General features: G+C 35.3%; 1 protein-coding gene across 1 annotated transcript in view; it reads left to right on the top strand.

The window, feature by feature from the left end:
• Positions 1 to 1,302: 1,302 nt before the first annotated feature.
• Positions 1,303 to 14,803, top strand: part of TPO (thyroid peroxidase) — a 285,568-nt gene continuing 272,067 nt past the window's right edge. The window contains exon 1 of the mRNA XM_074233541.1: positions 1,303 to 1,465. Coding sequence (XP_074089642.1) covers positions 1,303 to 1,465 — 163 coding nt within the window. The remainder of the gene's footprint in view (positions 1,466 to 14,803) is intronic.

A 14,803-nucleotide genomic window follows, 5' to 3' on the forward strand; every position in this document is an offset into this window, starting at 1 on the left:
ATGTGACCTAGTCTTTCAAGCCAGCAGAACTGACCAAATTGATGTATAGCCTTAACACTGGACTCCTATTCCCATTGCATTGCTCTCCTACATGTTCACAAAGTCAAAGCTTCCAAGGCTGCTGGGAGGTTAGTCCTGGGTCTCACTCCCCCACATGCCCTCTGTGCTGGCTCTCTGCTCCCAGCTTAACCATGTTCCCCTGAGACAGTCTTTGTTGGCAGATGTTCTTCTCCTTTGCTCTTTCTGAATTTTGTGGATTTGAATTTTAAGAGACTGGATTCATATTAATTCTGAGGGAAAGTCAGGAGACCTTAGCACAGTACCTAACTTCTCTCAGCCAACTTGGCCAGAATTCTATCAATTACAATTCTGAGAAACATGTTAAGGAAAATGCCAACCATCTCCAGAAAAAAAATAATCAATTAGGAATGTAGAATAAAGTATATTTTCACTTTTTAAAAAAATTATTTTGCTTTTCCTTTTTTTTTTCCCATCTTAGTTCTAATTCCACTGTCATAGCATGACTAAAATGGAATTATGTCAAACACAATCATACATATACAAATTTTACCAGATTACTTGCCCCCATGGGAAAGGGAAAGGAGGGTGGTAGAAAAATATGGGACTCATAAACTTGCAATGGGATGAAGGTTGAAAACTACCTTTGTAATTGGAGAAATTAAATAAATTTTCAATTAAAAAAATGAAACATTTTGTATTTTTCTTTATGTTTTAATTTAGTCCCAACTGAAAGTATAGTTAACTAGATAGTACAATAGATGCAATGCTGGTCCTGAAGTCAATTTTTGACTTCTCTTCTCATCTTCTAGAGTTCAAATCTGGACTCAGATACTTAGTCCCTCTGTTTTTTTTTTTTTTCTGTCTCTGTCTGTCTTAGTCATTTGACCCTGCTTATTTCAGTTTTCTCATCTGTAAAAGATGGGGAAGAAAATGGCAAACCACTCTGGTATCTTTGCCAAGAAAACCCTAAGTGGGACCACAAAAATCTCATGCACAACTGAACATCAACAACATCTGAAATCAGTTCCAGTAATTGCTGGTATTATATGATTTAAAGAAATCAGGGAGCAGAACCAAGATGGCAGTGTGAGGGCAGGATTTCTCAGAAGCTCTCTTTCAAAATATTCCAAAAAACGTTAAAATTATGACTCAACAAATTTTAGAGAGACAAACCCTACAGAAAAACCCAGTGAAATAATTCTCCAGCCCAAGGTAACTTGAAGATCCATGGGAAGGCTTTGTTCCACTAGGGTAAGGAGGTGAGGCAATGCAGTCAGGGTCATGCTGTGGCAGAATGAACAAGCTCCAGTCTTCCAGGAACAACCTGTGGGGTGCCTGGGTACCTGGGGACTCTGGCTTATGACAGCAAAAGTGACATCCATATCTCCAAACCCAGGTGTCACCAGGTACAATTTGGAAGATCAGTGGGGGAAACTCTGCCAGAGTAAGTGTAAAATCCATGCCAGCGTGGCCCTCAGCACATTCCCTGTCTGGAAAACAGAAGCATACCTACTGAGCCACTCAGTAGGGAGCCATTGGGCAGCTGCTTCCAGAGCACACAGCTCATGGACAGTAAGGGAGTCAGGAGAGACTGTCAAGGTCTCTCCACTATTCTACCTCACAGCTCCAGGGCAAGGGGGAGTACTTATATTCATCCACAGACCAGAGCATAGGCAAGAGAGCAGATAGAGCCTCTCCTAAGATATTGAAGGAACTGAGGTCATTGCAGGGGTAACCCAATAACATTCAAAAGCTTGGGAAGAACCTCAAAACCAGAATATAGGCTGAGGAAATGTGTAAACAGAAAAAAAAAAAGAATTTGACCATAGATAATTGCTTTGGTCCCATGAAGGATCAAAACACATACTCAGAAGATGACAAAGTCAAAGTTTCTGTATCCAAAGTCTCTAAGAAAAATAGGAAATGGGCTCAGGCTAAGGAAGAACTCAAACAAAGATTTTGAAAATCAAATAAGGAATGGAGGGGAAAAATTGGGAAGAGAAGTAAGAGCAATGCAGGAAAAATATGAAACCAAGTTAGTAACTTGGTCAAGGAGATAACAAAAAAAAATGCCAAAGAAAACATGTTAAAAAACAGTTTAGGTCAAATGGAAAAAGCAGTTGAAAAAGTTAATGAGAAAAAAGAATACCTTAAAAACCAGAACTGGTCAAATGGAAAAGGAGATAAGGAAGCTATCTGAAGAATACACCTCCTTCTAATGTAAAATGGAGCTAAGGGACGCTGATGACTTTGCAAGACATCAAGAAACAAAACAATACCAAAGGAATGAAAAATTAGAAGAAAACATGAAATATCTCACTGGAAAAACAACTGATCTGAAGAACAGATCCTGAAAAGACAACTGAAAATTATTAGGCAACCTGCAATTCATGATCAGGAAAGAATCTTGACTACATTATTTTTAGGTTTGACTACATTTTTAAAGAATTTTTACAGGAAAATCGCCCTGCTATCCTAGAAACTGAGGGCAAAATAGAAATTAAGGGAATCCACTGATCTCCTCCTGAAAGACATACAAAAAAATAATTCCCAGGAATATTATAGCCAAATTTCAGAACTCCCAACTCAAATAGAAAATATTATAAACAGCCAGAAAGGAACAATTAAAATATTATGGCACTACAAATCAAAATTACACAGCATTTAGCAGCACCTACATTAAGGACTCATAGGGTTTTGAATATAATATTCTGGAAGGCAAAAGAACTTGGAATACAACTGAGAATCAACAAACCAGCAAAACTGAACATCCTCTTCCAGGAGAAAAGATGGACATTCAGTGAAATAGGGGAATTTCAAACTTCCTTGTTGAAATGAACAGAGCTGAATAGAAAGTTTAATCTCCATATTCAGGACTCAGTTAAGCATAGAGAGGGTGAACAGAAAGGACAAATTATGAGCAATTTAATGATGTTGAAATGCTTGTATTCTTGCATGTTATACTGACAATTAATACAAACCATCTCAGAGCAGTTAGGAGGAGCATATTAGGCAAGGTACAGGAGAGAGTTGAATATTAAAGACGGAGTCAATAGGTTTAAAAGGAATGTACTGGGAGAAAGGGAAAGGAGAGGTAGAATGAGCTAAGATATTTTACCTAAAAGAACCAAGAAAAAAGATAGCACTAGAGTGGAATGGGGGAAGGTAAGGGGAAATGAGTAAGCCTCCATTCTTATCAGAAATGGCTCAGAGAGGAAACAACATATAATACTTAATAGGGTATAGAAATCTCTTACCCTAGAGGAAAAAGGAGAGAAAGGGAATGGGAAAAGGGGGACAGAAGGACAGGAGGGGGTGTAGTGACAGAGGAGAGGATAGATCATGGGAAAGGGTAGTCAGATACAACACACTTTTGGGGTTTTTCGGCAGGGTGGTAAGATTGCATGACCTGCCTGAGACCACATGTCTGGGGTGGGTTTTGGGTGTCTGGGTGGGATTTAGGCTTGGGTCCTCTTGGCTCTAGGGCCAGTGCTTTGTCTTCTGCACTACTCTACTATCCCATAGCATACTTTTGAGGTGGTAACATTTGAAAGGAGAGAGAAAAATTGAACAAATGGGAGTGGGGAGGAATGAATGGAGAGAAATATAATTAATTAGAAATAGCAACTATAGGAAAAAACATGGAAGTAACTTCTTTGATGGACTTATTATAAGGAATGTGATTCACTCAGAGACAGAGTTGATGGTATCTGAACACAGTACAAATTTTTTTCTTTCTTTCACTTTGTTTTTCACGAGGTTTTACTATTTTTTGGGCGGGGGATTATACTTACTCTTACAATAAGATTATTTTAGTAATGTGTAAATGAATAAAAATGTAATGATAAAAAAGAAATTGGAACTTTAAATGAATTTTGATTCTATTTGTAAATATGTTGTACTTCATAAAGAAAACTTTACTTTTTTAAAAAATGAAACTTTACATTTAATCAAATATAAAATAATTTCTTTGACTATTAAATGCATGAATTTTCAAGTAACTGATAATTTATTACTTAGAATTTCATACAAAGACAAGTATGGTTCTACTGAAATAAGATCTTTTTATAAAGATTTTCTTCTGATATGTTATGAGACTAAACAAAACATAAGCAGGAATCACAGCTCTCTTTCTGATAACCTGTCATAGGTTTTTGAAAAACATTTTCTATAAGTCAGCAAGAAAGCAGATTCAAGGTGATTGAAAGTATAGCTGGACTTTTAAACAAAATCCTCCTCTTACTGAAGCTCAGCAGCAGAGTGGAGATTGTACCTGGTGGTATTAGAGAAATGGCATCTGATCCCCTTGTTCTATGAATAGGGATTTTCTAGGACTTCACAGCCATTTTCAAAATGATCCCAAATAGATTTGGAAGGACAGGTTCAGTCAAAACAAATCAGATGCTTTCTCTGCATTCTCAATTTTGGATCTGTGTCCAAAGAAATTGATGAAATCAGTGTAAGCTGGGCTGCCCAAAGGCACTGTATGCTTTAGATTGAGTGATAGCCATCTACAACTTTGAAAATCAATGCACATTCCAAGTGATCATACCAAGTTTTAGGAAAAATAAATTTTACTCAAAGCATTGGTGGAGGGTCTCATTCAATTTAATTTGGTATTAACTATTTTAGTCTGTTGAAATGCAGAAAATAAGATAACATTTATAATATTTTAAAGAGGAAAATGCTTTTAATTGCTACTAATCTGTGCTTACAACAAATATCAAGATTGCTATCATATTTATTCTTTTTAGTATATTTATTCATACACTTGTGGTCACAGGTAGATGTATTTGATTTAACCCAAGAATTATAGCTTTACCTTGCAAATTGCATAATACCTATCACTCACAGATTTCAAAACACCTCAAAATGAAAGTTACCAATAGTTTTAAGGTTTTCAAAATGCTTTACAAATATTTCATCACAGCAACCCTTTGAGGTAGATGCTATTATGATCACCATTTTGGAAATGAGGAAACTGAGGAAGACAGAGGCAAAATGACTTAGCAAAGGTTTTATACTGGCTTCCTAACTCCAGGGTCAACAGTCTCTCTATTGTCCCACTCTGGGAAGTAATAAAAACAGTTCACACAGTTATGTAGGATGACCTTAGGAGGAAGCTAAATGGCATAAAAGATAGAATGCAAATCCTATAGTCAGAAAGATCTTAGACTGTGAACTCCTTGAAGGCTGGAACTATGGTTTTTGACTCTTTTTGTAGACTTTTTTTTTGGTTGACTCTAAGTGAGTTAATATGAGGTTTTCCATAACAATGATATGTGGTTTGACATTTCTTCTCCAGGGGATTGAGGCTAACAGGTTACATTACTGGGTCACTCTGCTAGTGAGTATCTGAGTTGAGATTTAGATTCAGGTCTTTTTATATCCATTGAACCATCTAACTTCCTCTCTAACACTTAGCAAAGTGTTTGGAACATTATAGGTGCTTAATAAATGCTTATTGATTCTGACCAATTGAAGTTAGTTTAAATGCTCTTAGATACTTAATAATGGTGAGGACTTGGAGAAGTTGCTTGATCTTTCTAAGCCAGTTTCTATAATGAAAACTAAATGAGAATATATATATATATATATAAAATATAATACATAATATAAAATATAATATATAATGTATATTATATCATAATATAATATATGATACATGATATATAATATATGATATGTGATGTATAATATATGACATATGATATATGATATGTGATATATGATATGTGATATATGATATATGATATATATAAATGATGTACATATATAGAAAAATTATATAAATAGATAATGTACAAAATTTTATACAGGTAGATATAAAACAGAATTTTACTTAACCCGTCTCTACCCTTGGAATGGAAACAAATCAGGCAAGAGGCAAGGTATCAGTAATCAAATAGTAGTTTCATCAGTTAGTTTCTGAGTGAGTAATACTGGAATTCTCCTGGAAAGACCTACCTTTATTGAAGTGAAAGCAGAGATTATATAAAAAAATCAAAAATGGGAAAGGAGGAAGAAGGTAGATCATGCAAGTCCAGGAGTACAGGGTATAGTAGTTCTTCAGGAAAAATTCTTCTCAAGTTTTGGGGAATTTTATTGCTTACTAAGTACAGAACTAAAGTCCTGATGGGAACCGGTCCTAAAGTTTTTGATTCACTTCATTAACATACACAGGCATAGGAATGTAGAGTTATATTGTGAGTCTGACTCCCAAGAGAGTCTGCTGAGAAAATGGATCTCTAAGACAAAATAATTAGTATGTTCACTAGGTGGCACAGGGGGCAGAGCACTGACCTTGGAGTCAGGAGGACAGGAGTTCAAATCTGACCTCAGATTGCTTGACTCTTACTAGCTGTGTGAGCATGGGCAAGCACTTAAGCCTGATTGCCTCACATTCAGGGTCATTCCCACTCGTACTGATTCATGTCTGACCACTGGATCCAGATGACTCTGGAGAAGAAAGTAAGACTGGTGGCTTAGCGCAGCAACCCCCTCTTTCAAATCCAATCTATGTGTTTATCATGGCATCACCTCCTTGATGCCATGATCTTTGAGAATGAAGGACAAACATTATATGAAAAGTATAATTTCATGAATATATTTGTATATACATACTAGATAAATGCTGGCTATTTTACTATGTGATTTCTTCAGAGAAACACTGTAAGGGAGATAGGTTAAATATTATTATTCTTAGTATACAGCATGTAGAGGTTACATGAATTTTCTTGGTCACATGGATAAACAACATGGAGATTGATATTTGAAATTTTGTCTTCTGATTGATTCTAGAGTTCTTTCCACCACACCATGCTGCAACTGGCTCACACTGTCAACATTAGTTTAAGGAAATAGAGAACAAAATGGTTCAGTAGAATTTTGAGCTTACAGGAAGCTAACTCTCCACAAATATGAACTTATTTACTAAGTAAAGAGCATTATTATATACCAGGGTCTCATGACTCCTGAATAAGACTTCACATAACCATAGGAAAGAGAAATGGATGTTGAAATGTGTTGACTCAGTTAGTCATTGTTCCTAACTTTGCTTGTCATGCAAAGTTGAAGAAGGCTGGAGTTGAGAGGTGGGGAGGAGCTACCAAGTAGCCAGTTTTTGTATCATCAGCTTTTTGTCACTTGCAATTTGTCATATTCTTGCTAGTTGAAGAGGAAGTGGACCTATTTGGATTATCTTAAAGCTTTCCTCACTGAAGCCATTGCTGATTTCCATGACTTGCCTGAATATACATGCTACCTTGAGGAACTTACACTATAATCCTTTTAATTCTTTATGTCCTTGATATGTGATAATTTGTTCAGTACTAAGTGAAAAACTCAGGATTCTCTGATCTCCCCCCTCCTAGTGAAGATGTAAAAAGAAAACACAGATTTATTAGAAAGGCAGTTACAACACAAAAGAGAGAAAGCAAGAGGTAGTTAAGAACTCTTAAAAGGCCATATGGACTTTGGACATGGTAGTTTAAACAGACAGACCAACTGCTGATAAACTTGTGATAAAGATAGACAAGATGAAGGAGCAAGGTAAAAATAGAGAGAGAGACAGGAACCACACTGCCTTTAAATGCCCATCATGATCAGTGAAGGGATGAGGACTGGAGAGATTGCTATAGGACTGATGTAGAGAATTGTGAATGTAGCAGAAATAAAATCTGTTAAATAAGTGGAGGTGTTGTGGATTGAGTTCGATTATCTGCCTGTGAAGAATCACACTATTGACCTAGGAACGCAGGTGTAAAAGAAAATAGAGATTTAATTTAATTTAATTTTTTATTAAAGATTTTATTTATTTTGAGTTTTGCAATTTTCTCCTAATCTTACTTTCCTCCCCCCACCCCCCACAGAAAGCAATTTGTCAGTCTTTACATTGTTTCCATGTTGTACATTGATCTAAATTAAGTGTGATGAGAGAAAAATCATATCCTTAAGGAAGAAACATAAAATATAAGAGATAGCAAGATCAGACAATAAGATATCAATTTTTTTTCTAAATTAAAGGAAATAGTCCTTAGACTTTGTTCAAACTCCACGGTTCTTTATCTGGATACAGATAGTATTCTCCATTGCAGACAGCCCAAAATTGTCCCTGATTGCTGTAATGATGGAATGAGTGAGTCCATCAAGGTTGACCATCACCCCCATGTTGCTGTTAGGGTGTACAGTGTTTTTCTAGTTCAGCTCATCTCACTCAGCATCAGTTCATGCAAATCTCTCCAGGCTTCCCTGAATTCCCAACCCTCCTGGTTTCTAATAGAACAATAGTGTTCTATGACATACATATACCACAGTTTGCTAAGCCATTCCCCAATTTAAGGACATTTACTTGATTTCCAAAAGAAGCTACAACACAAAAGAAAGTAATCGGAAAGTTAATAGTAATAGGAAAGTTAAGTAGAGATTAAGGAAAAGCCACATGGATTGCTAATTAAGCTTGACAGGTCAGTTGACAGGCTCGGGTCACATGGTGGAGCCCATGGAGCTTCACAGGGATTAAAGAAGAGCCAGAAAAAGCCACATCCTTCTGGATGGGAGGCCAGAAGCAGTAAGAGCCTAGAAGGGGCTGTGCTTCCTGTTAAATACCCCTTCAACATAGCCTGGACAGAGAGTGGTGCTTGGGGTGTGGTCTTTCACCTTGGAGCCTAGTAGCCTCCAATGGCAAATGGACTTTCAGTCATCCCAGTCCTTTCAACACATCATTTCCTGCCCACCCCTGTCTACCACCAAGGTTAGGTGAAGAGGAAAATGGGGGATGAGATACAAACAACAGGGTCAAGGGGAGACAGGATACAATCAACAGTGTCCAAGGGAGGCAGAATCTTAGGAGCAAAACCTCTACCAATTTAACAGATTTTGTTCCTGCTACATTCACAATTTTCTACACCAGAAGTGGCTGTAGAAGACATACTCTTAAGGTGACATACTCTTAAACTTGCATAATCTAGCTTGACCCATATGTGAGTGAATGACCAGGTCAAAATAAAGATCAAGGGGAAATATTTTTAACAATGTAGAGAAGATTACAAAACAGTTCTCAATAAATAAAAATAGATACATTTATAGAATACATACATATATATGTATATGTATATGTGTGTGTGTGTTTGAATGCAGATTTTAAACATTCCAACAGTGAAGAAAAGATTACAAAAATTTGTTTCCAATTGCAAAATTTCTGTAACTGTAATTTCCTGCATCAGTTTGCTCATTAATTAGATTCAAAGGGACATGAAAGGTTGTGATGATAAATATTAAATATGTAGTTAAATATTAATATTTCAGGAATAATTCTCCTGCAAAAGTGTGTAATTATAGATTTTAATTAACATTTCTCCATCATTTTCAAAAATCTTGACAATCAGAAAAAATAATAAATTAAGACCAGATTTGTAACATTTGGCTATTTCTGAGGTATAAATTCTCACACACTGAAAATTTAATAATGATTCTCAGGGACAGGTTTAAATTAATCCCAGCTCGCTTCTGGGTAGAGGTGCTGTCAAGGGTTCAGCTGACCCTGGACTTTGCTTAACTCTGCTGTATTCTATGTCTAAAACTCTAGGCAATACTTTCCCCAGTATTACATAAAACAAAGGGAAATACAAAAACAGACACACAAGCAGAATTACCCTTTACATAGTGAAAACTCACTTGGCTCTCACATTCCTTCTTTATCAGAGAAATTAATTCATACACTAGAATACACAAGCTTCACCACTAGCATAGAGACTAATCTTCCAGTCTTTATGTTATTTGAATGCATACTTTGAGAAAGAGGCTAGTACTACCTTAGGGCTAGTAAAAAGGGCACAATAGACTTCTAACTCTCATGGGTCAACTGTTCAATGATTTATGCCAAGTTAGGTATATCTAGAAGATTCCTGAAGCCACAAAATGTCCTTAGGAAGATGTCTTTCAAGTCTTCTTAACCATATAATGCTTTCATGTCATAGAAAGGTAACGGTTATATAGTCCTCTTCACCTTTTGCCTCATTGGGCTGGTGTGTTCCATTCTCTGAAATCTGATCTTGTGTTGCAGTTGACACAACTTCAATTTTGTTCTTGGCTATCCCTGATTCTTCAATCTTTCTATACACTTGGGTCTGATAGACCCTAAATAAGGGGTTAGTAAGGATTTTCCAAATGACCTCATCAGTGATCATCTGATGCACATTCCTACTTGGAATAGATACAAATTGACTATCTGTTTATTGGGAGCAGTTGTTTAGAAAAAACAGAAGTTCTGAGAATTCCAAAAGATATTTGGCAAATAGTGACTAATGAATTTCTGATTTCAATTACTTAGAGTAACAATAATGATGATAATTCACATTTGTATACTACTTTAAATTTTACAGAATGGTTTCATTACAACAACCCTATGAGGCAGATAATACAAGCAATATTATTCCCATTAACAGAGTGGATAACCAAGTCTCAAAATAGTTGAGAGTCTTAGCTAGATCATGATCAGATTTCCTGATCCCAAGTTCACTGCTATTTCAGCTTTACCCATTATTACCAGGTGGCTTAGAGTATCTTACTAAAATACAAAAGGATGAGCATGTATTTGCAGGACTTAATTGAACTATTTGAAATTGACGTGAAATCTTGAATTTTTGGGAGAAATAAAGCAAAATCAGATTTATTGCATTAGAATCAAAATTCACAAACGAAATTAAACACAATGGTGTGAAAGTTTGCTGAAGGCATAGGTGTCTTCATTAAAGCAGCTGTGGAATTATACCAAGTACTTACCTAAGGTTTTTCACATCTGGTCTTCTAACAAATGCCAGTTTCAATGAACAGATGTCTGTGAACCAGGAGAGATAATAGGAAAAACTTAGAGGCATGGGATCTGTATTATCTAAGTCAGAAATACTCTCAGACACTGTGTGTGATCGCTGTGAGAAGCTACTGTTAAATACTAATTTTATTATGTAAATGTATGATACTACATCTAGGGAGAGTCCCCTGGGAATAGCTCTTAGGCTCCATAATAACCTCCAATTGCCCTCACTGCAACATTTCTTTTAATTGATAAAAGGGAGAATACCTACATCAAAAAAATGCTGAATCTTTGAAATATTGATTATTATTTCTTACACATCTTTTCCATTAATAAACAAATACTTCTAATGGTGGTAATTCAGTCATCATGGAAGATCTATAGGGAAGATATTCAGGGAGCAGTAGGCCATTCAATGGCCCTCAACTAAAAACTATTCCATTTTGTCAAGCTCCACCAGTCTGTTGATAGTAATAATGATTACCTACATTTCATTTCACTTAAATGTTTATAAATCACTTACCCTATAAGAATGACATGAGCTACATGCTAAAAGTATTGTTACCTATAAGGAGGGTACAGAAAAGTGAAACAATTTTTCTGACACAAAATGGGGACATGGATCAAAAGGGGAGAACTTGGACTTAAAATTACATCTTTTGAGTTCACATAGAATGCTCTCTCCACCAGAATACAGTAATTTCTATGTCCAGAACAAAACTGTAATTGAACATAGAGCAAGAAGCATAATTTTCACTTTTTTGATGTACATACCACAAAATGTCACAGTGCTTCATTGATATAGAAAAGATATTAAATTTGACTTTACAAAATGCTAAGCAGAAAAAATTTTGGCAATTAATCTATTTGAAAAAATATAAAAAGTTAAATTTCTCCAAAGTTCAATATATTCTAAAATGCCATTAAAGCTGCTGAAAGCTACTGACAAGAATAAATTGACCATGTTCCTTGTGGTCATTGTAGGAAAATGATTTTCTACCATCTGGCAAAAATATGGAATTTATTGCTAAAAATTTGTGTTTTGACTATTTATAAAGGAAAGAGGTAAACACTAGGAGCTAATATGGCTTCATTAAGAATAAATTACATGGGGCGGCTAGGTGGTACAGTAGATAGAGCACTGACCCTGGAGTCAGGAGTACCTGTGTTCAAATCTGGCCTCAGACACTTACTAATTACCAGGCTGTGTGGCCTTGGGCAAGCCACTTAACTCCATTTGCCTTGCAAAAACCTAAAAAAAAAATCAAAAAAAGAATAAATTACATAAAACTAATCTCATGTCCTATTGACTATTTATAAAGGAAAGAGGTAAACACTAGGAGCTAATATGGCTTCATTAAGAATAAATTACATGGGGCGGCTAGGTGGTACAGTAGATAGAGCACTGACCCTGGAGTCAGGAGTACCTGTGTTCAAATCTGGCCTCAGACACTTACTAATTACCAGGCTGTGTGGCCTTGGGCAAGCCACTTAACTCCATTTGCCTTGCAAAAACCTAAAAAAAAAATCAAAAAAAGAATAAATTACATAAAACTAATCTCATGTCCTATTTTCACTAGCTTTATTAGACTATTAGATTAGGAGAATGTTATAGACAGAATATTTGAATTTCACCAAAGTATTTAGTTTTTGTTTTGTTTTAATATGAATAATATTTTATTATTTCTTAATTACATGTAAAATAATTTTCAATATTTGTCACTTTAAATTTTGAATTCCAGATTTTCTCCTTCCCTTGTCAGTTCTGGTAACAAATAACTAGAGTCACAGAGGTTTTACAAACACTATCAATTCCAAAAATTCCAAGAATTCACACAGTTTATAAACAAAAAGATTTCTTATTCCATCGTGGGAGAAAAATTAGACAGAAGTGTAGGGGGTCTCCTTCAGTGGGAGAACCAAGGCAATGGACTAAACCTTGATATATATTTGTGACTAGACAAAGAATCAAACAACATACTGTAGCAACATTGGTGAGATATAAACATCAGCCATGAGGCTATCTGATGACAAAAGCCCATTCATAGCAAGGCTTCATATCTGGGCCTATTAGTGCCTAGAGACCATCAGTTTTGTGATTTAGCTGCAACAGAATCCATCTGGAGGGTGAAAACAAAGAATTGTTTTTATACCAAACTCCTAGAGTGGGTTGCTTGATGGTCCTTAGCTCCAGAAAACAGGGTATCTGCAAATAGCATTACTAAATTAATTCCCCACCATACTATTTCTCATTTTTGTTTATTCTGGCCAAGAAATTTTCATTCTAATGGAGAGATAAAACACATAAAAGAAATCTGAAGAAGGAGTGAGAAAGTCCTGGATTGGTATCAGAAGGATTCCATCCACCCATGGGTTCTTGGTAAGAATGCAGAGAATAGAATTTCTTTTTTATAACTAATTTTTGTTATTTCATTTTTTAGTCTAAGAAAATGATGGTTAATTATGGTTAATAACAAACTTGAACCTTAAAAACCTCAAGTGAAATGTCCCAGGAATCTAACTTTGGATGCATATTGATTCAATATTTATATCAGTGACCACAATTAAAGTACTAATCGGTATATTGGTATATTCTTCCCAGAACCTCCATCTATACTTTCACTCTAGGACATGCCAGAGTAGAAAGGCTTTTAATAAGAATATTTTTACATCTTAATTCAGTAAACACAACAAATTAGGCCTTGATTTATTATATCATTGATTATCTAGACTTAAGAAAGTGGAGAAAAGGTTAATAATGTAGAATAAACTTACAGCTGATTATTGAACATATACTAGCCCAGTCTTGCTAGTCTTATTAATCATGCCACAGGGGACTTTTCACTATGAAAGTATAGTGAGCTGTGGAATCCCCTTCTTCTCTTTTTACTGGGTCCTCCTAGAGTCCCTATTTTAAGGAAAAAGGCCTAGTCAAACCATGTCCTCATTTCTCCACAGTCTCCAACCTTAACACAATGGATTTGATCTCCTCATCTCTATCCTCACTCCTTCAACTTTCTTTTATGTGTTTTATTTCTCCATTAGGATGCAATTTTCTTGGATAGAATAAACAAAGTGAGAAATAATATGGTGGGAAATTCAGTCAGCAATATTATGAAAAAATTTTGAAGCAAATTTTTCTTATTAAAGTTTCATTTCTCAAACTTGCATAGAACTGATTCAAATTTTTAAAAATAATAACCATTGATTAATTGATAATCAAAAATATAAGCAGTTTTCAGATAAAATAATCAAAGTTATCCATAGTCATATAAAAAAAATACCGTTACTCATTACTGATTTGAGAAAAACAGATTAAAACAATTCTGGGGTGCTACCTCATGCTTGTTAGTTTTACTGATAGAACAAAATAGAAAACTGACAAATGGTGGAGGGGATGTGGGGAAAATACATTATTGATGGAGTTATGTATGAATGGATTTAACCAAGTATAGAATAATTTGGAACTATGTCCAAAGGACTATAAAATCATGCATACCCTTTGACCTAGCAATATCATAATAGGTTTGTATCCCAAAAAACTCAGAAAACAAATAGGAAAGAGAATCTAAATGTGCATAGAATCTAAATTGGAAATGTCAATTTCTTTTCTGATGGCAAAGAATTAGAAATTGAGGGGATGACCATCAGTTAGCAAAGGCTAAACAAGTTGTAGTGTGTGATTAAGATGAAAACTATTCTGCTGCAAGAGATAAGACTGCTCTCAGAAAAACCTGGAAAGACTTACATTAACTGATGTAAAATGCAATGTATTGTATACAGAGTAAAAGCAATATTGTAAGATGAGCAGTGGTGAATGACTTAGCTATTGTCAGCAATACAATAGTCTGAAGGATTTATGATGGAAAAATGCTCTCCATCCCCAGGAACGAACTCATGGTGTCTAAATTCAGAATGAAGCATATTTTTTTATTTTATTTTTCTTGAGATTTTTAAAAAAATCTATAT

Source organism: Macrotis lagotis, chromosome 1 (assembly GCF_037893015.1).
Source record: "Macrotis lagotis isolate mMagLag1 chromosome 1, bilby.v1.9.chrom.fasta, whole genome shotgun sequence".
NCBI lineage: Eukaryota > Metazoa > Chordata > Mammalia > Peramelemorphia > Peramelidae > Macrotis > Macrotis lagotis.